General features: G+C 47.2%; 1 protein-coding gene and 1 long non-coding RNA gene across 2 annotated transcripts in view; one reads left to right on the top strand and one right to left on the bottom strand.

Annotated features, from left to right (window-relative positions):
• Window positions 1–27,359, top strand: part of SIK2 (salt inducible kinase 2) — a 54,869-nt gene that overhangs the window by 23,341 nt on the left and 4,169 nt on the right. Inside the window, 12 exon segments of the mRNA XM_087970190.1 lie at window positions 7,449–7,610; window positions 13,632–13,756; window positions 15,524–15,647; window positions 17,054–17,274; window positions 19,544–19,696; window positions 21,138–21,290; window positions 22,387–22,615; window positions 22,890–23,174; window positions 23,907–24,070; window positions 25,788–25,901; window positions 26,166–26,257; window positions 27,053–27,358. Of these exon segments, the coding sequence (XP_087826316.1) occupies window positions 7,449–7,610; window positions 13,632–13,756; window positions 15,524–15,647; window positions 17,054–17,274; window positions 19,544–19,696; window positions 21,138–21,290; window positions 22,387–22,615; window positions 22,890–23,174; window positions 23,907–24,070; window positions 25,788–25,901; window positions 26,166–26,257; window positions 27,053–27,358 (2,128 nt within the window).
• LOC148130066 (uncharacterized) lies at window positions 1,493–3,864 on the bottom strand. Its single transcript, XR_015750384.1, has 2 exons — window positions 3,705–3,864; window positions 1,493–1,758 (listed from the first exon to the last, which is right to left on the bottom strand). It is a non-coding gene; the product is annotated as an uncharacterized LOC148130066 (long non-coding RNA).

A 27,359-nucleotide genomic window follows, 5' to 3' on the forward strand; every position in this document is an offset into this window, starting at 1 on the left:
AGACAAGCAATCCAAGCTGGAAACCAACATGACTAAAGCAAAAACAACAGAGTTAATTACAGGTGGGAGGCGGTTGGAAGGGCCTATTACGTGTGCAACTGCTAAATTGATTAATGATATATAAAGGCATAGATCTCTGTAATGGTAGTTTAATACTCCGGCGATGTCAGCAGAGGCTTAGTAAGTATAATAAATACCATTTTAGTTCCGGATATGCATACCTGGAACTCTTATTTTTAGAATAGTTTGTCATAAATAAATAAAAATATTTATTTATTTATTTATTGCAGGACAATCCTTTAGCAAAGAAAGGTAGAGATTGCAGTGGCTGCTTTGAAAAGCATGTTCCAAAGGTGTTTGCGTGAAAACCATTTGGTACATCGTTAAGCAAGCCATGCCCCAATATTGTAACCTTGTTGCCATTACCGTTGTTAAGTGCATCCGATTGATCGTTAAGCGAGCCTGTCTTCTCTCATTGGCTTGTGGGGAGGTTGGCGATAGCCTGACCCCAGGACGCTGTGTCAATCCAACCCGGTCCCAGTGCCCAAATTTTTCATTGCGCAATCGCAGGGATGTTGCGACAGTTGTAAGTCTGGGTGCGTGTAAGTCTCTTTTCCCAGAGTTGCTGTAACTCCTGATGGTCACTAATCAAATGGTTGTATGTTGAGGACTAACTGCACATCAGCAGTTATCAGAAGTTCATCCTGATAACCTACAAGGCCCCGAAATGAGGTAAGGAGAGTTGTGCTTCCCACAATTTGGCCCCTTTTTGCACATACTATCCGTTGCTCGCCTTTTTTTTTTAACCCGATCTTTGCAAACCACAAGTAGTCGTCAAATTACAACAGTTCACTTAGTGGCCGTTGGAAGTTACAACGGCATTGAAAAGAGTGAGCTGTGACCATTTTTCACACATCCCTCACCGCAATCCCCATGGCCGCGTGATCGAAGTCCACACTCTTGCCAACGGGTTCATGTTTCCGACAATTTCAGTGTCCCCAACCTTATGGCAAGTAAAATCACCCAGGAAGCCAGATTCACTTAACAACCAGGTTACTAACTTAACAGCTGTAATGATTTTTTTTAACGTTTTATTTGTTTTATCAGTATAATACATAAAAACTCCATTTCAATCAAACGGTGCATTGCCTGGGTACAGTTGTTTTTAGGCGACCATAATCGGGCTGTTTACAATCACAGCTGCAATGATTCACTTTAACAACCAGGGCAAGAAAGACAGGGCAAAGCTCCCTTGACAAATGTCTCACTTAGCAACGTAAACTTGGAGCTCCATTGTGGCCATAAGTCAAGGACCACCTGTCCCCCTCATTGGTTAGAAGAACCTATCCTGGAAATCATTCGGATCCCCGTTTTTTAAAAAAGAAAAAAGAAAACAGAAATGCAGAATGATTAAGATATTTTTTTTCCTCGCAGACAAAGACAGCAACTCTTGTTGTGGAGTTTGGGGGTTGATGGGCCTTGTTTCTTTCCTCTCCCCCCACCCCCTCCATCCTTCCTGGACTGATCCGGTCCCCGTTTGTCCTTTGACAGGATCTCATAGGATCTCTCATCAATGAGCCGTCACCCTGGGGAAAAGCTGCCTCTTAAAATCATTATTATCCGGTCAGTCTTCCCAAATCTTCTTAGAGGGAAAGCCCAGCTGGCGTTTTCAGCTGCCTCTTGTGAACAGTAGCAAGTAGCTGGCTTTGTAACACGGTACAAATTCACACCCAGGAATCCTATCCCACCGGAGGCTTCCTTTAAAAAAAAAGAAAGAGAGAGAGAAACTTTTTAATATTGCTAAGCCAAATACATTTGTCTTGTTATTCCACAAACTCTGTTTGCTTCCATCTTCGCCATGCTTCATAATGCATAAAAATCGTAGATTTTTTTTTATTCGTATATCATGTAAAATGCAAAAATGCAAACAAAAAAATAAAATAAAAATAAGAACAATAGGGGAAGGGAAAGGGAAAGTGTAGGGAAAAGGAAAAAAAGAAAGATAAGGTATTGACTTCAGACTGGTGTAGTAGAATAAGACAATGGCATCAAACCTTAATTTTTTATTTTTATATAATAGTATAAACTAGCCTTTTCTATAACAACAAACCTACCCAGTGGATAAACCCCAAAATCAAAGTTTTATTTTTGTTCCCATCTCAAGCACAAAGTCCAAAAGTGGTTGCCAAGTCGAAACAAAAGTAATTGTGTGGGTTTGTTTTTTTTTTGTTAACCGAAGCAGTCAGTTTAGCCATCTCTGCTAACTTTTGTCCTTTGAGTTCATTTTATGGACAACTCTTGTGTCTTTTTCTTGGCAACAATAGGGAAGTTGCTTTCCGTTGGTTGTGTATGTACATTAGAGGTTAAGTAAATGTTTGCTGACAATGGTTTTAAGGCAGGCAACCTCACATACGGGGCCGAATGTTTCTGATTTAGGAACATGGTGTTGATCAAATATGTGTCCTTTCAACAGTGTTGTAATTACTTTATTGGGTATTTTTATCCCATCCCCTGAATTCAGAAGCCTTCTAGAAGAAGCATACAACTGTTTTCAGGCTTCCTGTAGGAATTAAAATCAGGCTGATGCTCTTCTAATCTGCTTTTCTTCTCAAAGAGAGGCCCGAGATGATCTAAGAGAAAAACCCTCTGAAGGTTGGATGCAGTAGCATCCTACCTGTTGTTGCAATTGGCCTTCTAGTCCAACCTCCTGGTCAAGCAGAAGACCCCATCCCATCCCAGAGAAATGGCTGTCCAATCTCTTCTTAAAAAGCTCCAGTGGTGGTGAAGGAAGGAAGGAAAGGAAAGGAAAGGAAAGGAAAAGGAAGAAAAGAAAGAAAAGAAAGAAAGAAAAGAAAGAAAGAAAGAAAGAAAGAAAGAAAGAAAGAAAGAAAGAAAGAAAGAAAGAAAGAAAGAAAGAAAGAAAGAAAGAAAGAAAGAAAGAACGCAATAGAACAGGAGTGGGCAACTATGACCCCTTTGCGGCCTGTGGACTTCAATTCCCAGAATTTCTGAGCCAGCCATGCTGACTCAGGAATTCTGGGAGTTGAAGTCCACAGGTAATAAAGAGGACATAATTGCCCACCCCTGCAATAGAACTTAGACATATTTATTTCACAGCCCTCTCTAAGCAGGGCGGAGGGGAGGGAAGGGAAGGGAAGGAAGGAAAAGGAAGGAAGGAAGGGAAGGGAAGGGAGGGAGGGAGGGAGGGCCATAGCACTTAGACTTATATACCGCTTCACAGTGCTTTACAGCCCTCTCTAAGTTTGCAGTCAGCCTATGGCCCCCAACAATCTGGGTCTCATTTTACCGACCTCGGAAGGATGGGAGACAGCAAGAATAATAACCTAATTCAACGTTTCTCAACCTTTGCAGCTTGAAGACGGGTGGACTTCAATTCCCAGAATTCCCCAGCCAGCTATGCTAATTCAGTGTTTCTCAGCCATGGCAGCTTGGCAGATTCTGGGAATTGAAGTCCATCCCTCTTCCAAACTGCCAGGGTTGAGAAACGGGGCACTAGTGAGTTAAACCACTTCCCCTCCAAGGCCCCGAAGGCCGCCCTTCAAGATCCCTTCCTGGGGGAATTGGCACAGAAGCTGATTTCCTTACCCTTTGCGCCCTGTACAAAAGACGAACACAACCCAACACAACCTTTCCTCCCCCCCAGTTATGCTTTGCATCCCGTACAAACACCGAACACAACTCACCTAACTTTGCAAAGTCATCGTGTAAATTGCGAGCGTTGGAAAGCATACAAAATGGGGTGCTCTACCCCACTCCAATTGGATTGCTTATTTAGAGTGGGGGGGGGGTTATTTCCCACCCCCCAAAAAAACCATCTTTTAATGAGACACTAGAGGTTTCTAGACCAACCTCGTTTGGTGGCACGGCAATTGTATAACCCGTTTGACTGAAAATCTGTCAGTAAAACCACTAATCAGATCTGACGGTGAGATTATTGCAAAAGGGGCCGGCACCCATGGTTACATCACCTCCTTTTGTTTATACTGGGGAGGGAGAGAGAGAGGGGGAAAAAAAAAAGAGAGAGAGAGAGAGAGAGAGAAAATCTAGCCCCTTTCATCTCTTCCTGGAGAGTTACAGTTTGGTGCACAAAGGAAACATAATTTGAGTGCCTGTCCAGTTTCCTAGCCCGGTTTTCTATAAAGATATATATGAAAGAAATAAATAAATAAGGAATGAAGAAATAAGAAATAAATAAGGAATTTGTTCATATGTATATATGAACAAATAGGAGTATAAAATATGCACTGGAATAACAGTTGAACTGCAAGCACTGTCAAAAAGGATTGTAATATACATAACACTTTTATTTTAAATCAGGGTCCCAACCTTGGTAACATTAAGCCTGGAGGACTTCAACTCCCAGAATTCCCCAGCCAGCTTTGCTGGCTGGGAATTCTGGGAGTTGAAGTCCTCCAGGCTTAACGTACCAAGGTTGGACACCCTGTTTTAAATATTTGTGTTGTATTTTGTATTTTAATGTTTTAATTTTTCAATAAAGGTTTATTATCTATATATATTTTAATTTCTCTCCCCCTCTCTCCAACAGTCTAGCTAATTAAGTACATTTTAAAAGGGCCTTTTTCATTTTGTAAGGGCGCCTTGCAAAATTGTTTTCTCTCCAAATTGCTTTCGAAATCAATTCTGAAATAATCGACAGTGGGGTTTTTCTCCAGGTGCCTTAGAAACGGCCTCCTCTCCTTCCTTCCGCTCGCAGGTCTTCTTCGTCAATACAAATCTGGATTCCTTCCCCCCCCGCCCGCCCCCCCCGTCCTTTTCTTCCTTGTGTAGCTGCCAGGCGGCTGTGTTCATTGTCCATTTCTGAAGAAAGACACACAACACACACCTCACCCACCACAGAAGGTCACGACTTTTTTCCACTCCCATCCCATCCGTTGTGTGTCCACCCCAAATCTGTATAAATCGTCTTAAAGAGGTAGCAGGCGAGGTGGGTTTTAGTAAACCCACGTTTACTGAAACGTTCTTGGCAAGGATTACTAAGGCGTCCTTGGCAAGGGAATGGGGGGGAGGTCATGCGAACTTCTGAGGGTGGATTTTTTTTTTCTTGGTTGGGGCAGGTTGCCAAGTGCCCAAATTTTTGATCACCGTGATGGGGGGGACTGCAAGAATAGAGTAGAGTAGAGTAGAGTAGAGTAGAATAGAATAGAATAGAATAGAATAGAATAGAATAGAATAGAATAGAATAGAATAGAATAGAATAGAATAAGGAATAGAGTAGAGTAGAGTAGAGTAGAGTAGAGTAGAGTAGAGTAGAGTAGAATAGAATATTCTTTATTGGCCAAGTGTGATTGGACACACAAGGAATTTGTCTTGGTGCAAATGCTCTCAGTGTACCTAAAAGAAAAGAGACATTCGTCAAGAGTCAAGAATCATAAGGTACAACACTTAATGATAGTCATAGGGTACAATAAGCAATCAAATCATACTAGGAAACAGTCAATAAAAATCATAAGGATACAAGTGACAAAGTTACAGTCATACAGTCACAAGTGCGAGGGGAGGGGTGATCAGGAGTGATGAGAAGATTAATAATAATAGTAGTGCAGACTTTGTAAATAGTTGGACAGTGTTGAGGGAATTATTTGTTTAGCAGAGTGATGGCGTTCGGGGGAAAACTGTCCTTGTGTGTAGTTGTTCTGGTGTGCAGGGCTCTATAGCGTCGTTTTGAGGGAAGGAGTTGAAGTCACGTTTCTCCGTGCTGTTGTAACTTCAAACACAAGTCTACCTGCATTGCTGAAACTGTGGGATGAATAGAAGCCCCGTGTGATTGTGCTCCTGGTTTTACAAGAGAGTCTCCTGAAAGATACTATTTTCCTGTCGTTTCTGGGCCGTTTGGGCAGGAGGCATGGGTTCCAGTTCTCGGTTATATGACCTTATTTTGTCGGGGGAAATAAAGGACAAACCTGGGAAAAAAAATCTGAAAGAGGATAATTTTTGTGTTGTTGTTTAGTTGTTTGCATTTAAAACTTAGCTTTGCAAGACAATTTTTAAGGGCAAACTTTACAAGCCTCTAATAATAAAAAAATATTGAAAAAAATCAAACGGCATATGATGCAAACTTGCTTTTTTTTAAAAGGGCAATTCCCTTTTCACATGTTTTGCATGAATTTGAAAGAGCGTGCATTAAGTGGTACCATTTGCAAACGGCCCAAATAAAGGGCAGAAGTGGGCTTTTTGAAAAATAAATCAATCTAAAGGACAGCTTTCCAAAATAAAAGACTGACCTTTTTAATAAAGGCCATATGGCCGCTGTACTACTGGCTCATCTTAAAAGAGATCTAGAAAACTGGCATTCTTCTGACACGCCTCCAACCCTCCCGGGGTTCCAGAAAGACCTTAAAACTTGGCTTTTTTGGGAGGTGGGGGGAGTGTAGTTTAGGGAACATAGTTTTGGAGGGGGAGTGTGGTTCAGAAAAATAATAATAATAGTCTTATAACTGGGTGTGAAAACACAAACGAAAGCTGTTCCTTAGAACTTCATGCTAGCGTCAGATGTGTGTCTTCCTGTTTGTGATAGTTGCCCTCTCAGAATATGAAAGGAGGAAGTTCCAGCAGGGAAAGGCCAAGACATCTGGTGGTTTCTTACTTGACTGCTGCCCCAAGCTTGCAAAAATAAGAATAAGAATAAAAAAAATCAAAGAAAAAGACCTCGCTTCCCTTGTAGGCGAAGTCCTCTTCATTCAGTAGATCTTCAATCCTGAAACTCTTAAGAGAATGTGCCAGGTGGCTGGCTTGGTCCTGACTTCCTGCCAACCTGTACAGCATTGAAGAGTCTTCCTCCCTCCCTCCCCCCCTCTCTCCCCCTTTCTTTCCTTCTCTCTGTCCCCCCTCTATCCCTCCCTCTCTGTGTCTCTCTTTCCCCCTCTGTCTCTCTCCCTCCCTCTCTCTTTCTCTCCCTCTCTCTCTCTCTCTCTCTCATTCTCTTCCTCCTTCTCCCTCTCCCTCCCTCTTTCACATTCTCTCCCTCCCTCTCTCTCTCCCTCCCCTTCTCTCTGTCTTTCTCTCCCCCCCTCTCTCCTCCCCACCCCACCCCACCCATTCCCATGCACACATAGGAAATTCCAGGTGGCCTCCAAGCAACACTTTGAGAGTCCTTGTTTTTGCAAAGAGCCAGGACAGAATGTCCTAGGAAGAAAGGCTGGGACGTTCACTCTTCCAGGGAAGAATTGGCCGTGTCTTCTTTCTGGTTTCCATCAGGCCAGGCAGAGCCGTGCATACGAATGCAGGAACTTTCACCTAGCTATGAAACCTCCCAGCCAAAGCATCCTCTCCTGTTTGCCCGTTACAAGCGGCTGCCACGCTTGATTTCCGAATTTGGGAAAGAGGAGAGAGAAAAAGAGAGAGAGAGAGACACACACACACACACCTTTTTCTGTGCAATTCACCTTTTGCCTTTCCTCTTTCCGCAGATTACCTGGCCAATCGGGGACGTTTGAGCGAGACGGATGCTAGGCGCAAATTCTGGCAGATCCTCTCGGCTGTGGAATATTGTCACGGCCGGAAGATTGTACACCGGGATCTCAAAGCGGAGAATCTCCTTCTCGATAACAACATGAATATTAAGATAGCAGGTATTCCGTACGTGACGGGCTGGGCGGGTGGTTTATTTATCTATAAATAAATTCATAATTTTCGATGACTCTAGGCAGCTTACAAAAAAATAAAAAATAAAAACCAATATAAAAAGAGTAAAAACAATACACTCCTCCCCAAATCCCTCTTGCACTCATGAGGGTTAGATAAAATTGGCCCTAAGGTCTTGCTACAAAAATTGCTCCTGCTTGACTTTCCCCCCTCTGCTTGTCCAAATCGGAGTCATTTTGGATGCTGTAAAGTTTTTACTCCTGTTTGCAGTGCCATGGCAACCCCCTAACCCCCTGGCCAGATGTGCAGGTTACAATCAAATTAATTAATTTGGGGGTTAGAAGAAGAAGAAGAAGAAAAAGAAACGACTCAAAATGGAAAATTCTCGGGTTATTTTAGTACGCTTGATTCCGTTTTAATTACAAATTTAAATACAGCAGATGTTTGCCGCAGTAGGATAATTTCCCTCCGCCTCTGTATAATGCAAGGGATTCTTGGATTGCCCGACTAGAATTTGTTTTAAAATGAGAGGAACGAGAAGATGTGTTTGAGCTTCTTGAGAGTTTTGTAACGCTGTCCAGTTCTTGGAAGAAATCATGTCTTGCCACTTTGGCCGAGAGTGTTTGGATCCAAGAGGGCGGAACCCAGAACTGCGGGCATTGAGTTCCAGAGGGATTGATAGCAGTAGGGAAGCGGGAATGGATGCTAAAACGACTGAAAAGCAGACGGCTTTAGTAGCAGAGGTCATATATTATTGTAGTTTAATTTTGCATCATGGGTAGGTTGAATGGAGAGATAACCAGGATGTGGGAAACAGCCTTGGTTCCCAGTTGGGTTTGGATAAAATATGGTCACTTCTACTTGCTTGCAAAGGACCGTCTTATGCTGTTAAAAGGGTCGATGTTTTTGCAACTCTTGGCAGGCACTTAATTCAACTCCAAAACAGAAATAAGGAATGGCAGGTACATCCTGGACAGTATTTTGTTCTTAAAGCTAGTCAAGGAAACCATTGTCATAGCTTCGGATAAGGCTTGGATTTTAGTAACATCCTTGTTTTGGCATAGCTTGAAGAAAAAGGACCAGAAATTGTACTTCTGTTTTTGGATCGATCGCAGCTTGTTTTAACTTCCTGATCAGGACTTCAGGCTATCATTTATGAAGCTGGTTTCTTGTTACTGATCCTAGTAGAGATTGAAGATAATTTAGGGCAAAGATCTAGGCAAAGTATATGCTGTAGGTGGAGGTTGAAATCAAGGCGCCCAGGAGCTGGTTCCTTACAGCCTTAAAACGTGGTTTAGTCTTAGATACCAACAAAGGGGGGAAAAAGAATCTACTTCCTTGTATCAAGGACAACAAAATCCATTGGGCATTTTTGCTGTCTTAATGAGATAAATTCTTCCTTGCCTTTTCCACCCAGCGTTAATGCGAAGTGAAGTCTTGATGATGCCTGCAAGATTTCTTGTAATGGCTGTATAATTATCATCCCGGCGTCTGCTGATAACGTCACATGGCATTTGCACTGTTGAGTTTAAACCCAAGCAAGGAGCTCTGTGAATCCCATAGAAAAGAAGATTTGTAGCTCAGGGTGGAACTGTGGGGCCCTGGCTAGGAGGGAGGGGGGAGACAGAGGAGGAGGAGGAGGAGGAGGAACAAGGAGAAGGAGACAGAAGAGAGAACTATGGGACCCTTGGTGCTCTCTGAGCTTGGTGGTTTTCTTGCAGACATTTCATGACCCAACTAGGGAACATCTTCAATGCTAGGAGGGAGGGGGGAGACAGAGGAGGAGAGGAGGAGGAGAAGGAGACAGAAGAGAGAACTGTGGGACCCTTGGTGCTCTCTGAGCTTGGTGGTTTTCTTGCAGACATTTCATGACCCATCTAGGGAACATCTTCAGTGCTAGAAGGGGGGAGGGGGTTATATTACAAGGGCCTTTTAGTGCTGATTCTGTTATCATATCAGGTAGTGAAACATCTCAGAGCACTGTGAAATTTACCCATCTGGTTCTCCTGAAATTCACCAGGGATCAGGTAGCCATTCATCCAGGTTTAACCCAGCTGCCACCCACCCACCAAAGGCATTCGGCCCCGAGGAGGGATTGCTTTGCAAAAGCCACCGTGGAGAATGTCTTTGTGCCTCCTCTGTACTTTCGTGACACAGAAATCAGGGCAGGCTCTTGAGAAAGAAAGACTCCTCGGTTCCCAAGCTGAGCGCCACTCAAGGCCGCCCAACTTCTTGCCCTGCCAACAAGGCGGGTGGTGACTCTTTTTGACAGCAGCGTGTGAAGGAACAGACTGCTGAGACAAATGAAATGCACGCTTCACTTCCACGTCTCCTGGAGGCTTTGCGCTAGTTCGAATCCACACCCCTCCCTTCCACCCTCCGGCTGCCTTGTTCCTGGAGGCTGACTGTGCAGGTGACGTTAACATGTGAAAAGTGGACAAACAGGCCTTTCTGGTTCCTCCATTGTCTCCTCTTCCCTTCACAGTTGGCTTCTTCTTTGTTCAGACGTTCTGCCCTTTTGAGCTGCCAATTTATATATTGGCATATATATATATATACACACACACACACACACACACACACATATATATATATATATATATATATATATATATATATATATATATATATATATATATATATATATATTATATCAGCTTGTTCAGATTTCCGTCATTGTAGTTGTGCTAAAAGCACAACTACAATGACTGGGAAAATACAACAAACTGAATACCATACATGTAAGTACCGTGAAAACTTAAGAAAACAATACACACACACACACACACACACACACACACACAGATGAATATATACAGACGAACACAATACAGAAGCCTGATGATGGCAGATGAGATTCTGCCGAAACGTTGCTACAACTTTAAAACCACAACTATAATGACGTGGGAAAATACCCGAACAAAGCTGAATACCATATACATATACGTATACACACACACATATACACATATACATACATACACACATATACACATATACATACATACATACATACATACATGCACACATATACACATACATATACATATACATACATTCATACATACATACATACATACATACATATTTATTTGCAAGGCCCTTCAGGAGGTGGGGACTTCTGGTTTATTATGGGAATGGTTGTATTCCTTGGAGAGAGGGAGGCCATGGATTGGCAGCAACAGCATATATTTGGGACCAGAAAATGCTCCCCTCTGCTGGCCAATGAACAGCTTCCATGTTGGCCCTTTCAAATTTGGAGAGGTCGGAGCAAGGCAGGGAAGAATGCGAAGCAGAGGGAGGAGATCGAGTCTGGCCTCCAGCCCAGCCTGAGACCAGGTGACTTCCTCAGGTGTCCCACGCAGTTTCTTAGCAACGGTGGTGTTTTTTTTTTTCCAACTTCCCCATCTAGGCCGCCACGGGTCACCTCCTTTCGAAGTGCCAACTGGGCTCGGCTTAGCTTTTTGAATCAAGTAGCAAAAAAAAAAGGGGGGGGGGTAAGATGGTGAACATGTTCTGAGCTAAACTTCCCCCGACAGCACAAAGCTGAGTCCTCGTCCCGATAAACTCCTTTTATTTGATTTGCAATGAATTTCCTTCCCAACAAAGTCCCGGCCAACAGCCTTTCATGATAGTTCCCAATTACAAACCTTTATCAGGCTTAGAGAGGGGCCAGGCCTATATCTTTCAGACGCCATGATACTTGGCAAGCATGCTGGAATGGACCAATTGTCTCCTGCAAATCCCCACTCTCCCTTCGCTCCTCTTTTATACTCTAGGGAAGGAAGCCATTCACCATCCACCTGTAGCTTTACTCCCAAGTCGACCCTTGTTCCTCAGCTGTTCCCTTCATCTGGCAGCTCTGTGCATGCGCACACTGGGAACAGGCTCCAGCTGTTCTTCTGCTTTACTCCGACTCCGAAGACAGCTGATAACTGTCAGATGGCCCTGGCCCCATCTCTGCCTCCGACACAGAGCCCTTTTCAGAGCCTTCCCCAGACTCCAGGACTGGCCCATGTTCCTCCCCAACCTCCTCACTGTCCGAATCTGCCACCAGCTCCGTTGGCCGCTGTTGGGCCACAACAGAACGGGGGATCAGATCAGGTCTGCTAAAACATCATTTCGGATCCTCAGCAGGCATCAAGAAAGTCACCAATGGTTAGATGACTGTGGAGATTCTCAATCATCCAGGTCATGGTTGTCCCAAAGGTCCCCCCCCCCACCAAAAAAAGGCAACTGGACATGTTCTTCTGTTAAGACATCATCCAAGAAGAACTGAAGAAGCTTCTTGGGTGAGAAGCGAAATGTTTTCGAAGAAAAAGACCAAGAAAGTCCAGTTGCCACTTCCTGTTTCCAATGTGAGACTTCCAAGAACATTACATTTTCCTAGAGCTTAAACAAAATGTTTAAGGGATTTTGGATTTGGCTCCTGAGGTTAGAGGCTGATGTCTTCTACATATGTTAGACTCCGTTTCCCATAAGCTCAGCCCTCCTGGCCAAGGGTCAAAAACCTTGGCAGACAATTGCAAATCTTCAGAAGGACATCGGATTATCTACCACTGATCAATCCACCAGCATCTAGGCACGTGCCCAGATTCTCCAGAGAATTTTTATCGTTTTATTTATTAAACTTAGATGCCACTCGTCTTCCCTTGAGAGGCATTAAATGGCTTACAATCAGTAACAGCAAAATAAAGCGTCAGAACCATAGACATTAGCAGTAGAATTGATTCAAAATGGACCAAGATGGGGAAAGAAAGGCACAAGATGCACCCAGGAGAGGCGTTTGGGGCTCTTCTTCTTGGTCCATTAACCGCCCCCCTCCTCCCGATTCATGATTCACACAATTCAATTCAGATAGAACATTCGTTCTTGTACCCTAGTGAAGTTGCCCATAGTTGCACTCAAGTCGTTCTTTAAGGGAGAGAGTTGTGAAATGCAACCCTCCCTCTTAAAAATAATAGAGAGACCCCAAGCGCATTCCAGCAAACCAGGCTCTGGCCGGCTTCCATGGTTGGAGAATATATCTTAGACTATGGATTTACGACAGGAAGGGAGACGTCTCCCGCTGATCTGAAAAGGCTTAACATTTCACAGGCACGAGGGGTGAGATTAATGAAACTTTTCCTTTGGTTTAGCATCTGGGGAAGGTTCTGTGTAGGGAAGGGAAGGGGTTACGGGCTCCAGGATCCCTGCTGCTTCGATCCCAGAACCTCACTGTGGGATCTCCAGAATGTTTCTGAAGGCAACGTGGCAGATAAAGGAGGTCGCTTTCCCGTAGCTGGGGTATGCTAAGAGTTGAGATCCATCCCTCTTAAAATGGCTGCAGTTGGAAAACACTACATGGTTGTGAAGTGATGAAACCCAGGCTGGGCCAAAGTTTAGGAAGGAAAAGATCCTTTCACAAAATTATCCGGAACCCAGGAATTGGGAAGGAAGGAAGGAAGGAAGGAAGGAAGGAAGGAAGGAAGGAAGGGGAAAATGGGAGAAGGGGAGGAAGGAAGAGTAAAGGAAAGGAGGAAAAGATGGGATGGGGAGAGAGAGGGAAGGAAGGAAGAAATGGAAGGGGAGGGGGAAAAGAAGGGAGGAAGGAGATGGGAATGGGAGGGAGAGAGGAAGGAAGGAGAGAGAGGAGGAAGGGAAGGGAAGAAAAAACGGGAGGGGAGGAAGGAAGGAGATGGGAAGGAAGGAAGGAGGAAGGAAAGCAGCAGAGGAAGGAAGAAAAGAAGGGAAGGAAGAGATAGGAGAAGAAGGAAGGAAGGCTCTTTTCACAAAATTATCCAGAACCCAGGAGTTGGGCTGGATCCATGAAAGGTTCTTCTGAACCAGCTTTCCGGTTTTCCCAGCACTTAACCCGGCACCCACGAGAAATCCCTCAGTTGGACATCAACCCAGAGGCATCTTCCGCTTGTGTTTTCTTGATATACCTGCCAGGTAGAACAGCCAGTGTCTATGGTCCATCTGTGTTTTGCTTTTGTTTTGTGTTTTTTTTCCCCCTTCCTCTGCAGATTTTGGGTTTGGGAACTTCTACAAAAGCGGCGAGCCACTGACCACCTGGTGTGGAAGCCCTCCTTACGCAGCTCCCGAGGTCTTTGAAGGCCAGCAGTACGAGGGGCCGCAGCTGGACATTTGGGTATCTGCCTCATGTTAAACGAAGCCCTTTCTTGGTTTCCCTTTTTTTTTTCTTTTTGCAACACCCTCTTCCTTTTCTACTTACATTTTTGTTTTTTCTGACTTGCTAAAATACCTCCTTCTTGTCGCAAGAAGAGAGCTTTGAGTCCAGAAAACCTTCCCCGTTGAAACCTGCAAGGTAGGGAGCCGCTCAGCGGATGCAGAAAACGGACTCCAATTCTCCTCCTCTCCCTCCATCTCTCTCTCTCCCCCCACTCCTCCCTCTCTCTCTCCCCCTCCCCTCTCTGCCCCCATCCTGAATTTGGACCAAGATGTCTTGGCGTGTCAACGCTGGGCTGAGCAGATTTAAGTTCTCCCCCCTTGGGAGATCCCACCAGATTCTCGAAGCCTGGAGGGATTTGGCTGCTAGCCTTCTAGGGAGAAGAAGGCCTGGCCTTTGGCAGTCTTGCTGCAGGGCTGGGCTCCGTGCCTTCTTCCTTCATGCAGCTCTTGGGGGGAAAAGGAAACACAGAGGGGACACCAGGGCCCCCCAGAGGACACCTAGCAGAGCCCAGGGCCTTACGGTTGCTGTTTTTTTTTTTAAACGCCCGTCAGGGTGGGACTCTGCCTTCTGAGCCCCTCCTGGGATCCGCAGGGCTTCTGCCGATGCTTTCGCAGGCTCTGGTGGATTTGGGGGCGAAGCCTTCGTCCCTTTTGGGTCAGGCAAGGCGAGGGGAGAAGAGCACGAAGCGGTCTGGAGCCTGCGCCAGGCCTATCTGTTGATCGGTTGCAGGCCTGGACTGCGGATGCAGGGAGGATCCCTTGAGGACCAAAGGCCTCCTTTGAAGTCGGTCCTTCTTCAGAAGCGTGGCAGGCTCCCAACCTCAGCGCCATCCTCTCCCCCCCCTCCCTCCCCTTAACAAGGGAGCCCATTTCATCCGGGAGGCTCTGCAACGAGGAGGAGCAGCTGCCCCCTGGCCCCGTATTCCCTGCCCCTCGCTCCCAAACGAAGAACCCCGGGCACACCCCAAACGCCCCCAAGGGCTGAGGACGGCCCCTCGCGCTCTGCACAAACGTGCCAAAGCGACGGGGATGGATGGCAGGAGCTGTTGACTTGGCCCGGCTGCTAAGGAAAACATCCTGCCTGTGGATCCCAGAAGGGAAGAATGTGCCTGAGAGCACGGAGATCGGCGGGGCGGGGCGGGCTTGGCTGACAAAACCGGTCGAGGTTCGCTCCCTAATGGAAGCTTTGATGTGAACCAGAGCAGGTCAGAGAAGTTGGGAAGGAAGGAATTGGGAATGGGAGGGAGAGGAAGAAAGGAGGGGAAGGGAAGGGAAGGGAGGAAGAGTAAAGGAAAGGCAAAAGATGGGGGGGAGGGAAGGAAGGAAGGAGAGAGGAAAGGAAGGAGAAGGGAGGGAAGGAAGGAAGGAGATGGAAATAGGGAGGGAAGGGAAGGAAAAATGTGAGGGAAGGAAGGAAGGAAGAGTAAAGGAAAGGCAAAAGATGGAGGAGGGAAGGAAGGAAGGAGATGGGAATAGGAGGGAGAGGGAGGGAGGGAAAAATGGGAGGGAGGAAAGGAAGGAAGAGTAAAGGAAAGAAAAGAGATAGGAGTGGGAGAGGGGAAGAAAGGAAGGAGATGGGAATGGGAAGGAGGGTGGAAGGAGGCAGGGAGGCTTCACGAAGGAAGGAATCATGAAACGATGACTGCCATCTTTGGAGCAGGGCGGTGGTGAAGGCCTCTTGTGTCCCCAGATCTCAGATCCCCCCCCCCCCACTCCTCTTTCGCAGAGCCTGGGCGTGGTCCTTTACGTCTTGGTTTGTGGAGCGTTGCCCTTCGATGGACCGACCCTCCCCATCCTGCGGCAGAGAGTTTTGGAAGGGAGGTTCCGCATCCCCTATTTCATGTCTGAAGGTACAGCCACCTTTCCTTTCGGGGGTCTTTCCGCCTCCGTTCCCCGCAGACCCCCATCTGCTGTAGGTGATGGAGATGGGAAGGGACAAGAAGTCCCAGAGAGAGGGAGGGAGGAAGGGAGGGAGAGGGAGGGTGGGAGAGAGAGACACACACACACACAGAAAGAGAGACAGACAGACACACACACACAGAGAGAGACAAAACAGGGAGAAAGAGAAAGAGAGGGAGGGAGGCAAAGACAGAGAAGGAGGCAGAGAGACACATACACAGAGAGAGACACACAGAGAGACAGAGACAGACAGACATTGGCCTTTGGATGTTTGGCCAAAACAGACAGAATTTGCACTGGGACCCCAGTTGTGTCCATCCTCACAAAGGGCAGAGCTGTCAAGAAGGCCTGAAATTGGACATGGACATAATCTGTGGCTTAAAAGGCAGCTGTAGGGTGACGTTGACCTCTTGACAGCTTCCTTCTGTGTCCCTATTCGCACAGGACAGGCCTTCAAGCAAGGCCCAGCCTTAGGGGGGCTCATCCGCAAAGCCAGGGAGGGGGTGAGGTCTCCCGTAACTCCATTCTGACATAAACAAGGTGTGATTCATGGTCGGCCTGTCTGTGGCTATAAGTCCAGGGGTGGAAATGTCATCGAAAGCAGCCAGGGCGTTATACTGAACTGCCCCGGGAAGGAATGGCTGAGTCCAGGTAGAAAACCTTGTGTTGGCATCCATTTTCTCCCGATTATTATTCAAAGCTCTATTTTGGCTCCCCCCCCCCCTAATTGTGCACCTGTGGGAGAAGTAGATTTTGTATTTTGTGCAAAGTAAAGCCACTCCATTCGTGTTGATTTTTATCTTCAGCAATAACTTAATTGGCATCTAAGCTATATATTGCCTATTATAGATAGAAGAGAACAGAATATAGAGTTGAGTAGAGTAGAGTAGGAATAGAATAGAGCAGAACTAGAACAGAATAGAATAGAGAAGAATAAGTAGAATAGGAATAGAACAACAGAACAGAATATAGAGTAGAGTAGGAATAGAATAGAGCAGAACAGAACTGGAACTAGAATAGAAAAGAGAAGAGAAGGAAAGGAAAGAAAAGAGAAAATAAAATAAATATAGAAATAGAAGAATAAGTAGAATAGGAATAGAACAGAACAGAACTAGAATTAATAGAATAGAATAGATAAAAACTTGAAAAATGGCCTGAAAACAGCCCAAAGAACAGACAAAAATGGACAAAAATCAGGCATGCACATGCCAGCCAGCTAGTCTTTTGGTTTCCGGCGCAATAGTGCGCATGTACACGCTTAGTGCCGAAAAGGTTCACCATCACTGTTCTATTCTATACCAAGACTTCTCCCCTTCCTGTATCCAACTCTTCTTTTTCGTTTTTGGGGCCCACGCAGAGTGCGAGCATCTCATCCGGAGGATGCTGGTTCTGGATCCATCCAAGAGACTCAGCATTGCTCAGATTAAGGAGCACAAGTGGATGCTGATAGAGGTTCCAGTCCAAAGGCCCACTCTCTATGCCCAGGGGCAAGAGAACGGGCCTCCCATCGGAGAATACAACGAGCAGGTCCTGAGGTTGATGCACAGCCTGGGAATTGACCAGCAAAAGACCATCGAGGTAAAAACAGCCTCCAGCACGGAGAGATGATTTAATCCAGGTTATCTATATCTTAGAGGGAGGCGGTGGCTCAGGGGCTAAGACGCTGAGCTTGTCGATCAGGAAGGTCGGCAGTTCGGCAGTTCGAATCCCCAGTGCCGCCTAACAGAGTGAGCTCCCGTTATTTGTTCCAGCTTCTGCCAACCTAGCAGTTCGAAAGCATGTAAAAAATGCAAGTAGAAAAACAGGGATCACCTTGGGTGGGAAGGGAAGAGCGTTCCTCCGTGTGCCTTCGAAGGCGTTTAGTCCTGTCGGCCACATGACCACGGAGACGTCTTCGGACAGCGCCGGCTCTTCTTCGGCTTTGCAACGGAGATGAGCAGCGCCCCCTAGAGCTGGAAACGACTAGCATGGATGTGCAAGGAGGGGAACCTTTACCTATATCTTAGGTCTCCAAAATATCAGGGAAGAGGGGTTGTTTCCATTGTTGCTTCTATTTTATTGTGCAATTCTTGGTGAGGGGGAATTATATATTGGAACAGGGGGAAAAAATAGGTACTTTTCGTTTCGTGGATTGTTGTTGTTTTTCCCCCCTAAGCACAACTTTTGGAAATTCCCTCTGGGCAACCCGAATCGGTATTTTCTTCCTTTCAAAAGGGCCGGTTCTCATTATTCCAGGAATGTTTACATCCCTCGTGCTTAAAGGCTTCTTAAAACTTCCACGTCCTCCAATTTCCATGTCCGAGCTTAGCTTCCAGAGGACAAGGAAATTCGGTTGTTGTTGGTTGGTCCGAGGAAATTTGGGGAAATTACAAGTCGGAAGGAACACAGGAAATCCAAACCCACCTTTTTTTTATTTTATTTTTTGTTTCCGTATCGAAGCTTCTTGCCCGGCCCGAGAACTGACCGTCTGCTTAAGAAACGTGCAGAGTCTCCTTTTTATTTTCGGTCTCTGGGCTAGGATTCCAAACCAAGCTTCTTTCCAGAAATAAATGCTCCCGACTGCTCCCCACGGACTCCCTGCGATCACTTCCTGAGAGCGGCCGATATTTTTAGCTGGTGTGGAGCCTGCAATATTAAGGCTTCCTGCCAGCAACTGCGGCAGGGGGTTGGGGAGGGGGGGGGGGCAGGGGGAGGATGTACGTCAATGAAACTTTGAGCTTTGCAGCTTCGCCTTCCCTCCAGGCCTTGGAATTGGGAAAGACCCAGCCGGAGTTGGGTTTCACTTTTGCAGGGATCAAAAGGCCTGAGGCTGGAGGGGGTGTTGAGCTCCCCCCTTTGCAAAAGGGTGTCTTGTTTTGCTCTTAAAAGCCTCAAATGGCCACAGGGTGCAAGAGTCCATTGTCCCCCATGAGGCTGAAATATGATTGGGGTTCACTGCAGGTAAAAGTCTCCTGTCCTCCAGGCCATTTGGTTGTCCCAAAGGTGCTTTTTTTTCCCCCGCCAGGAGGCAACTGGAGTTTCTTGTTTTGTTTTGTTTTTCTTTTGAAGGTGTTTGGCTTCTCACCCAAAGAAGCTTCTTCACCTCCGACAGGATGGCGGGGAAGGGAAGGATTTATACTCCTTGCAGGCAGCTGGTCATTTGCATCCTTTTGGAGGGTGGCTGAGGCCGCTTGGAGGTTTATCCGTGTCCTCAGGGTCACCTGAGTGGTGCAAATGGTTCTTGTAGTCTGCAATTCTTTTTCCTCTGGAAATCCACTCTTACTCCCACACCATTCAAAAGGAGTTCAAATTGTATAGCTAAAAGTTTGTAGAGATTCTCCTTGCCTCCAGGTCATGGTTGTCCCAAAGGTGCTTTTTTTCCAGGAGGCAACTGGACTCCCTTGTTTTTTTCTCTTTGAAGACATTTCGCTTCTCATTCGAGAAGCTTTTTCATCTCTCACAGGATATTGGGGAATGGAAGGATTGATTGCAGGCTCCAGGAACCAGGAGCACCACTCAGTTTGACCCCGAGGACACAGATCAACCTCCAAGTGGCCTCCACGACCCTCTAAAAGGATGCAAATGACCAGCTATGTTGCAAGGAATATCAATCCTTCCATTTCCCCACCATCCAAGTCAGAGCTGCCGATGAAGCTTCTTGGATGAGAAGGTGAAACCAGTCCCAAGTCACTTATTTCCAGTGCCACTGTAACTTCGAATGCTCACTAAATGAATGGTTGTAACTTGAGGAGTGCACCCTGATTCAGGGGAACTCTGCACCATCCCCGGGAGGTGGGGGGCAAGGCCTTGGGGCAGGGGAATGAACCGATGCCCTGACGTAACGCTTGGGTCCTTGTTTCCTTCTCAGTCCCTGCAGGATAAGAGCTACAATCACTTCGCTGCTATCTACTACCTGCTGGTGGAGAGGCTGAAGTCCCACCGCAGTAGCTTCCCCATCGATCAGCGGTTAGACTCTCGCCAGCGGCGACCCAGCACCATCGCCGAACAAACGGTCGCTAAGGTAAAAAAACAAACAACAACACCCGGGCTCTGTTCTAGAGCGGTTGGACGACCTAGAACACGGAAGAGCGGTTGGACAACCTAGAACGCGGAAGGATTTTCTTCCTGGGAAGCTCTCCTCAGTCAACTCCAGTCCGTACACCGTGCCACCACCGGTTATTCAGACCTCTCCTGGTAGTCCCATTTTAACTAAACCTGCCACAAAAGTCCTTGTCACCCACTGCTATGTGTTTCTGGAAATGGACAGGAAATCCTGTATTGTCAAGCCAGCAGCTTGTTTAGAGAGAAGGGCACCATCTCGGGAAGTATTTCTCAACCTCTACAACTTTAAGGTGGCTGGGGAATTCTGGGAGTTTGAAGCCCACCCATCTTAATGTTGCCAAGTTTGAAAAAAAAAAAAAACACCCGGATCTCGGACCTAAGTGGTTCTTCCCATTGACTTCAGAAACAACCAAATCTGAATAATGTTGATTAAATGTAAACCACCCAGAAGCTCCCAATCTGTCCTGAACTCGTTTTGACAGCTGGCTGATGAATATCTCCTGGCTTCCCCTTTTTGTCCCCACTCCATTCCAGGGGACAAATAACTGCCCTTCCTTATATGTTGATGGGTGTTAGCCCTTGGGGTGGCCTTCCTGGTTCCTTCTGCCTCGAGTCAGTAGGGAAGTCTCAAGTTGTGAGATTGGGAGAAGTTGCTTGCTGCACTTTGACCTCTTCTGTCTTCCTTGTTGCCGTTTAAGTCAAGTTGAGACTCTAGAAAGAGTGCAGAGAAGAGCAACCAGGATGATGAGGGGACTGGAGGCTGAAACATACTATGAACAGCTGCAGGAACTGGGCCTGGCTAGTCTAGGGAAGAGAAGGACCAGGGGAGACAGGATGGCAGTCTTCCAGTATTTGAGGGGCTGCCCCAGAGAGGAGGAGGAAGGGGTCAAGCAATTTTCTAAAGCACTTGAAGGCCAGAGAAGGAATAATGGGTGGAAACTGAACAAGGAGAGATTCAACCTGGAAATAAGGAGAAACTTTCTGACAGTGAGAAACAATCAACCCCTGGAACAGAAGTTGCCCTTGGAAGTTGTGGGAGCGACATCACTGGAAGCTTTCAAGAAGAGACTGGACTGCCATCTGTCAGAAATAGTGTAGGGTCTCCTGCTTGGGGGGGGTGGGGGTTGGACTACATAACCTACAAATCCCTTCCAACTCTCCTCTCCTCTCTCTTTCTCCTCTCTTTCTCCTCTCCTCTCCTCCTCTCTTCTCTCCTCCTTCTCTCCTCTCTCTCCTTTCCTCCTCCTCTCTCCTCTCCTCTCTCTCCTCTCTCCTCTCCTCTCTTTCACTCAACTCCATTCTATTCACTTTTCGTCCTAATATCCTTGAACTTCCCGGTTTCCTTTGGCTTCTGCTCGAATCCTCTTTTGACCACCGTCCTTTTCTCTCGCCCTTCGCAGGCATCTGTCGCTCCTGTAAACTTGCACAGTCCAAACGTTCGGCTCCGAAGGTCTCCTGGCCTCCCACCGACCGCCGAGGCCTTCTCCTTTTCCAGGTCCGTCTGCCAGGCGGAAACGGCTTTCATGGAGGAAGAGAGAATCGACACCCCCAAAGTAAGGGCTGCACCTTGCCTTTTCGCTCTGCAGGGGGGACTGTGGGGCCTGATGCTTGGGTTCCCTTTGGCTTCTTGTGGCTGCATTCCAGCCCCTCCCCCTCCCCAGGAAAGGGGCTGGCTCTTCGGGGCAAGGACACCATGGTTATGCAAAGATACGGCTGCTCCGGCGAGCTTGGGCTTAGGAGGGGGGCTGAAGAGACCCCCAGCAAGCTGGAGAGAGAGGGAAGACTCTCTTGTGAAAAGAGCACGCAGGATATGAGAAACCTCCTTTCAGGGTGACCCCCTTGCTGGCTGGGGAATTCTGGGAGTTAAAGTCCATCCATCTTAAACTTGCTAAGGTGAAGAAACGCTGATCTAGCAATAGCAACAGCAAGTAGACTTCTACACTGTTTCATAATGCTTTATATCATCATCCTCTCTAAGCGGTTTACAGCCTTTTGCCCCCAAACAATCTGGGTTCTCATTTTACCCACCTCAGAAGGAATGGGAGGCTGAGTCAACCTTGAGCCAGTCAGGATCGAACTGGTGGCAGTGGACAGAGTTAGCTTGCAATACTGCATTCTAACCACTGAGAAGGAAGGGAAGGGAAGGGAAGGGAAGGGAAGGGAAGGAAGGAAGGAAGGAAGGAAGGAAGAAAGGGAGGAAGATAGATAGCAATAGACTTTAGAGTTATATACCGCTTCACAGTGCTTTCCAGCCCTCTCTAAGCGGTTTATAGAGTCAGCCTCTGGCCCCCAAACAATCTGGGCCCTCATTTTACCAACCTCAGAAGGATGGAAGCCTGAATCAACTTCGAGTCTGTCAGAATCAAACTGCTGGCAGTGGACAGAGCTCACCTGCAATACCGCGTTCTCACCACTGCACCATTCTGGCTCTTTTAAATCAGCTCTGTTTTTCCTCTGACCCTGTTTTTCCTCACATGACTTTGGGAGGTGCTTTGCTTGTCACAAGTGCAAGGATTTCTCATAAGTTCAATTTTTCAGTGCCGTTCACTCAATGACCGGCTTTTAGGGATATCATCTCGTCACTAAAGGGAGTAGCTTGCCTGTGGGCTGCTGTCTTCAAACCCTGGTTTCTTTTCTCCTTCCGATTAGGTGAACGGATGCCTGCTGGATCCGGTTCCCCCAATGATGGTGAGGAAGGGGTGCCAGTCCCTCCCGACCAGCATGATGGAAACGTCCATCGATGAAGGGATCGAAGCCGAAGGGGAAACTGAAACGGATCCTGCCCAGGCCTTTGCGGCGCTGCAAGGATCTCGCAGTGGGAAGAGGCGACATACCTTGGCAGAAGTGACCAACCCCCTCTTAGCCATGCCGGGCCCAGGTACGAAATGGGGTCTGAGGGTTTTGGGCTGGAGAATCAGAGCTTCAGACCAAGGTTGGAGAGCCCTGCATTAGAGGGGGAAACCTTAGAGGGGGAAACTTTGTCCACAGTCTGTAAAGTCAAAAGTCGCCTGCAAGTGAAACCAATACTGAGGAAAGGCCCTTCTTGTAGGCCCCACCAAGTGACCTGTGGCCCTTCTAGGACTTTAGATAACAACGCTCCCGGTGGGATCATGGCTCATTCTCTTCCTTGTGGTTCTTCTTGGGTCCCGAAGGAAAAGTCTTCTCCGTGGACGCGAACCAATCCTTGAGCAGCGTTGACTCGGAATACAACATGGGATCGATCCAGAGGGATTTAAACTTCCTGGAAGACACCTCCTCCTTGAAGGAAATGGTTCTGGCCAACCTGCCAGCTCCGAGGTTGACCCCCCCTTTCATTGGCCTGAGGCCGCCTAACCCAGCCATGCAGGCACTGGTGGCCCACAAGCGGGAAGCCCACAATCGGTCCCCAGTCAGCTTTCGAGAGGGGCGCAGGGCATCGGACACGTCCCTGACGCAAGGTACCCGCTCTGGATTAAGGGGCGTCGGAGGGAGAGGCGGTCTTCGGTGGCCAAAGCCTCGTTGCCATTGGCTGCAGGAGTTGGGGGGGGGGGGCGCAATGGGTTGACTTGGCCAAAGGGGGGTTGGGATTGGCTCTTGCAAGCTTGCAGCTGGAACCAAAAGAGAATTCAGAAGTTGGTCGCCGCGACTTGCTTGCGAAAGAATCTTTAAACCACTTGGAATTGCTCTGCTTCTTTACCCAAGAGGCAACTGGGCTTTCTGGTTTTTCTTTTGAAGACGTTTCGTTTCTCATCCAAGAAGCTGCTTCAGCTCTGACTGGATGGTGGGGAAAGACTTACATCCCTTGCAGGCCAGCTGATCATTTGCATTCTTTTAAAGAGTGGTTGAGGCCACTTGGAGGTTTGTCTATGTCCACGGGGTCAGCTAAGTGGGGCAAATGGGCGTGGAGCCATCTTGGAATTGCAGAAAGAACTGTGTTGTGGACTGTCATATCCCTCCCCCTCTCAATGACCCTCTAAAAGGATGCAAATGACCAGCTGTCTGCAGGGAGCATAAAACCTTCCCTTCCCCACCATCCAGTCGGAGCTGAAGAAGCTTCTTGGATGAGAAGAGAAACAAATCTTCAAAGAAAAACAAGGAAGTCCAGTTGCCTCTTGAAAAAAAAGCACCTTTGGGACAACTTGGATGATTGACAATCTCCGCAGACACTCCGCTCTTTAACTTTTCAACAGGAATTGTCGCGTTCAGGCAACACCTTCAGAACTTGGCCAGAACCAAAGGCATCCTGGAGCTGAACAAAGTCCAGTTGTTGTATGACCAGATGAGGTCAGAAGACGAACCTTCTCTGGAATCCGCTTCTCCTCACTTGCATGACCTTGAGGGTGGTTCCCATCAGGTATGTCCTTAGAGAGGAATTGCATCATCTGGGTCGGTACTGTCTGGAGCCCCTGAGCTCTCTCTCTTTTTTTTTGTTTAAATATATGTTTTATTTTTATTCATAAACATTTTGAATACAGTGTATTGCCAGGGCATATCATTTACAAAAAAGCAAAAGGAAAAAACAAACAGAAATATCAACATATATACTAGTAACAAAAAAGATAGTGTAACAGAATAATTTTAACTAAGTTTCTTTGTATTAGCTTATTTATAGTTCTGTTAATTGTATCAACATGTTTTTAATAGTCAACCCTCTTTGTATTTAATTCTTACATAACAATAATCTTTCTTCACCTAATTTCTACCTGTTATCTCTAGCCACTCGTAAAATCTATTCCATGTTAAGTAATATTCTATGTCTTCTTTAGCTTTTATTTTTAATGTCAACCAATCCATCTCTGCGCAGTCTAGTGTTTTCTGAATTACATCCTCATCTGATGGGTGGTTCTCATTTTTCCAGTGTTGTGCAAATACAATCCTTGCAGCTGTCAATACATGCAAAATTAAATATACAGTCCCTTGGAGCCCCTGAGCTCCTACATTATAAGCCAGCCTGTTCCTGAAGCTACCTTGGAAGGAGTGAAGATATCTTAGGGCCTCACCTCACCAGCAGCTTCTGAAAGTCTGAATATTTGGGATCGGGGAGGCAGCTTAGATAGGTGTAGATAAGAAGGGATGATGGAAACTGCAGCACATCAAGCACAGGGTTTTGATTCATCTGGGCATGAAATGTGGCACTGTCTGCTGTGATGACCTGGAGTGTAACACAAATGTAACAAAATCCAAAACGTAAATAAATGTCCTTTAATGCCTCTAACTTGGCCCCACTGCTCAATAATTCTCAGTTGGAGATAAAACTTATTCAAAAATAGTCTTCAAAAGAAAGCAATACAGTCCAAACTTAATGAGCAGATAGAGGTGAAATAAAAAACTAAAGTAAACTACAATGAAGGAAATTCCACAACGGACCAGGAGAAGTAATTACCAACTTCAAGGAGATAACAAGGCAGAGTCTGTTGGAAGGACGCCAACCAAGATAACTTCAGCCCAAAATAAAACACGCTTTGCTTCTGGCAATGCTGAGTTTTAACCGTCTCTCTTACATACTATTCTCCCCAGCTGCCACCAATGAGGGGGATCATGGCCGCTTCCTCTCTCGTAAGCCAAGTTGCTTCCTTCTCTGTTCCTCCCTGTGTGCCCTAGGATGGAGAGGGGATGGGCCTGGGTCCTCCTCTGACTGCCCAGCCAGCCTCTGCCCTTCCCCCAGCCTCCTCCACAACCTCCGGAGCCACACCTCCACTCCCTGTCGGCTGTTCCTCCTCTCCCTCAGAGTCTGACTCTAACGAGGCCATGACACTGCTATCTGGTGCCATTCCTCCCAGTCTAGAGGATCTGGAGATCTTCTGGGTGGCCAAAACCTCTGCTTGGACTTTTCGCCGTTCCCTTCTCTGTATGACAGATAATACAGGCTGAATGTTTGGTGGTGGTGGTGGTGGAGGGTGGAATTACTTTGAATGAGATGTTTTTTCCCCCATTCCCAAAGAGTCTGGCCAGTTGTCCAGCGTCGTAGCCCTTTGTTTTTCTGCACCTTTCCGAGCCCACCTCTTGCTCCAAACCCCCGGGGAGATCATTTGGCTGATAAGGTGTTCTCCTCCCCCCCTTTCTCTCTCCAGGAAGAGGCACCCTTGTCACAGGAGGCAGCTTCCACCTTCCCCAGCAGCCTCCATCCCCCGTTGCTATCCAGGCGCCAGAGCTTAGAAACTCAGTATTTGCAACACCGGCTTCAGGTATGTCCCCTTCCTGGAAAGCCTGGAAGTCAACGGGAAGGAGCTGTTCATTGGAAGAGGCTGCCCATCCTTCTAAGGTGGGGAGGGGGCAGGAGGGGAGGGGCTGTAGGAAGGCTGGGGGGGCGGGGAGAGGGAGTCTTAGACCCAACCCACAAAGTTCAGCCTCCCACCTGACTCGTCGAGCCTTTCCGGTGGCAGCTTCGAAATGCCGTGCATTGCAACGAGGCCCAAAGCTCTCTCTTCTTCTTCCCCGTCTCCTTCCAGAAGCCCAGCCTGCTTTCGAAAGCCCAGCATGCGTGCCAGATGTTTTGCAAGGAGATACCTCGGAGCCTGGAACAGCAGCTGCAGGAGCAGAGGTGAGCCCCACGTTCGGGGAAGGGTCAGCATCCCAGAAAGCCCCACTAGCAAAGACTGGAGAAGCAGCGAAACTTGGGGAGGATACAGCCCACCCTAACAGTGGGTTCTTCCACCGGAAATAGAATCTCCCCTCCCACAAAAAAAAAGACTCCCTTTGGTGCTGGGAAACAAAGTAGTTGTCAACTCATCAAATATTTATAGGGTCTTTTTAGAGGGGCCAACAGAAAGGGAGAAAGGGGGAGCAGTGCGGCAGCTTGCAAAACCGAAACTGCATTCCATCAATGTTTTCAAAGATAGTAACTAGGTGACTGAAGTTTCTGCCATACAAAATTCTAACTGGAGAGCATGATTAATGACTCTTGACTATGGATGTGTCCCATTGGAGAATATGAATTATGGTACACTTAGAGGGTGGGGGGAAACCAGGGTCAAGGGTGACAATGAATAATGTGTCTCAGAGTTGGCTACACCCAGGCAGCGCTGGACATGTTAACTCCCAATAAATCCTTTTGAAAGTTTGGAAATTTGGCTTGAGACTCATGATTTAAATGGGGGTGACTGTCGGAATCCTGACCGTCATCCCAGCCTCTAAACAACCCCCATGTTCCCTTCCCACTCCGTACAGAGCTCCCGATCATCAAGTAACAGAATTCTCTTGCCAATCTGGGCCGGAGAATTCTGGGAGTTGAAGTCCACAAGCTTTCAAAGTTGCCCCGGTTGGAGAGACACACACACACACCCCACCCGGCTTCTGGGAAAGCAGGCTAACCGGCCCTTCTCCCCTCTTGATTTAGGTTGTATCAGAAGCACCTCTTCCTCCAGAAGCAGTCCCAGCTGCAGACCTACTTCAACCAGATGCAGATCGCCGAGAGCACCTACTCCCGATCCAGCCAGCTGCCCCTCCCTTGCCACGAGGAGCCCCCTCCTCCTCCCCTCCCCTCCTCCCCTCCCCCTCCCCAGTTCAGCCTGGTGCAGCCCTTGAGTCCTGTCATGGAGCCGCCGTCGGCCGAAGACATGCAATACGACCCTTTCCTCAGCCAGTATCAGAAGCTGCAGCTCGGCCCACAACCTCCTCCTCCCGCCCTCCACGGCTCCCCCAGG

The sequence above is a fragment of the Notechis scutatus genome, chromosome 7 (assembly GCF_049901735.1).
Source record: "Notechis scutatus isolate UNSWTSFEM ecotype Mainland chromosome 7, rNotScu1.2, whole genome shotgun sequence".
NCBI classification, from domain to species: domain Eukaryota; kingdom Metazoa; phylum Chordata; class Lepidosauria; order Squamata; family Elapidae; genus Notechis; species Notechis scutatus.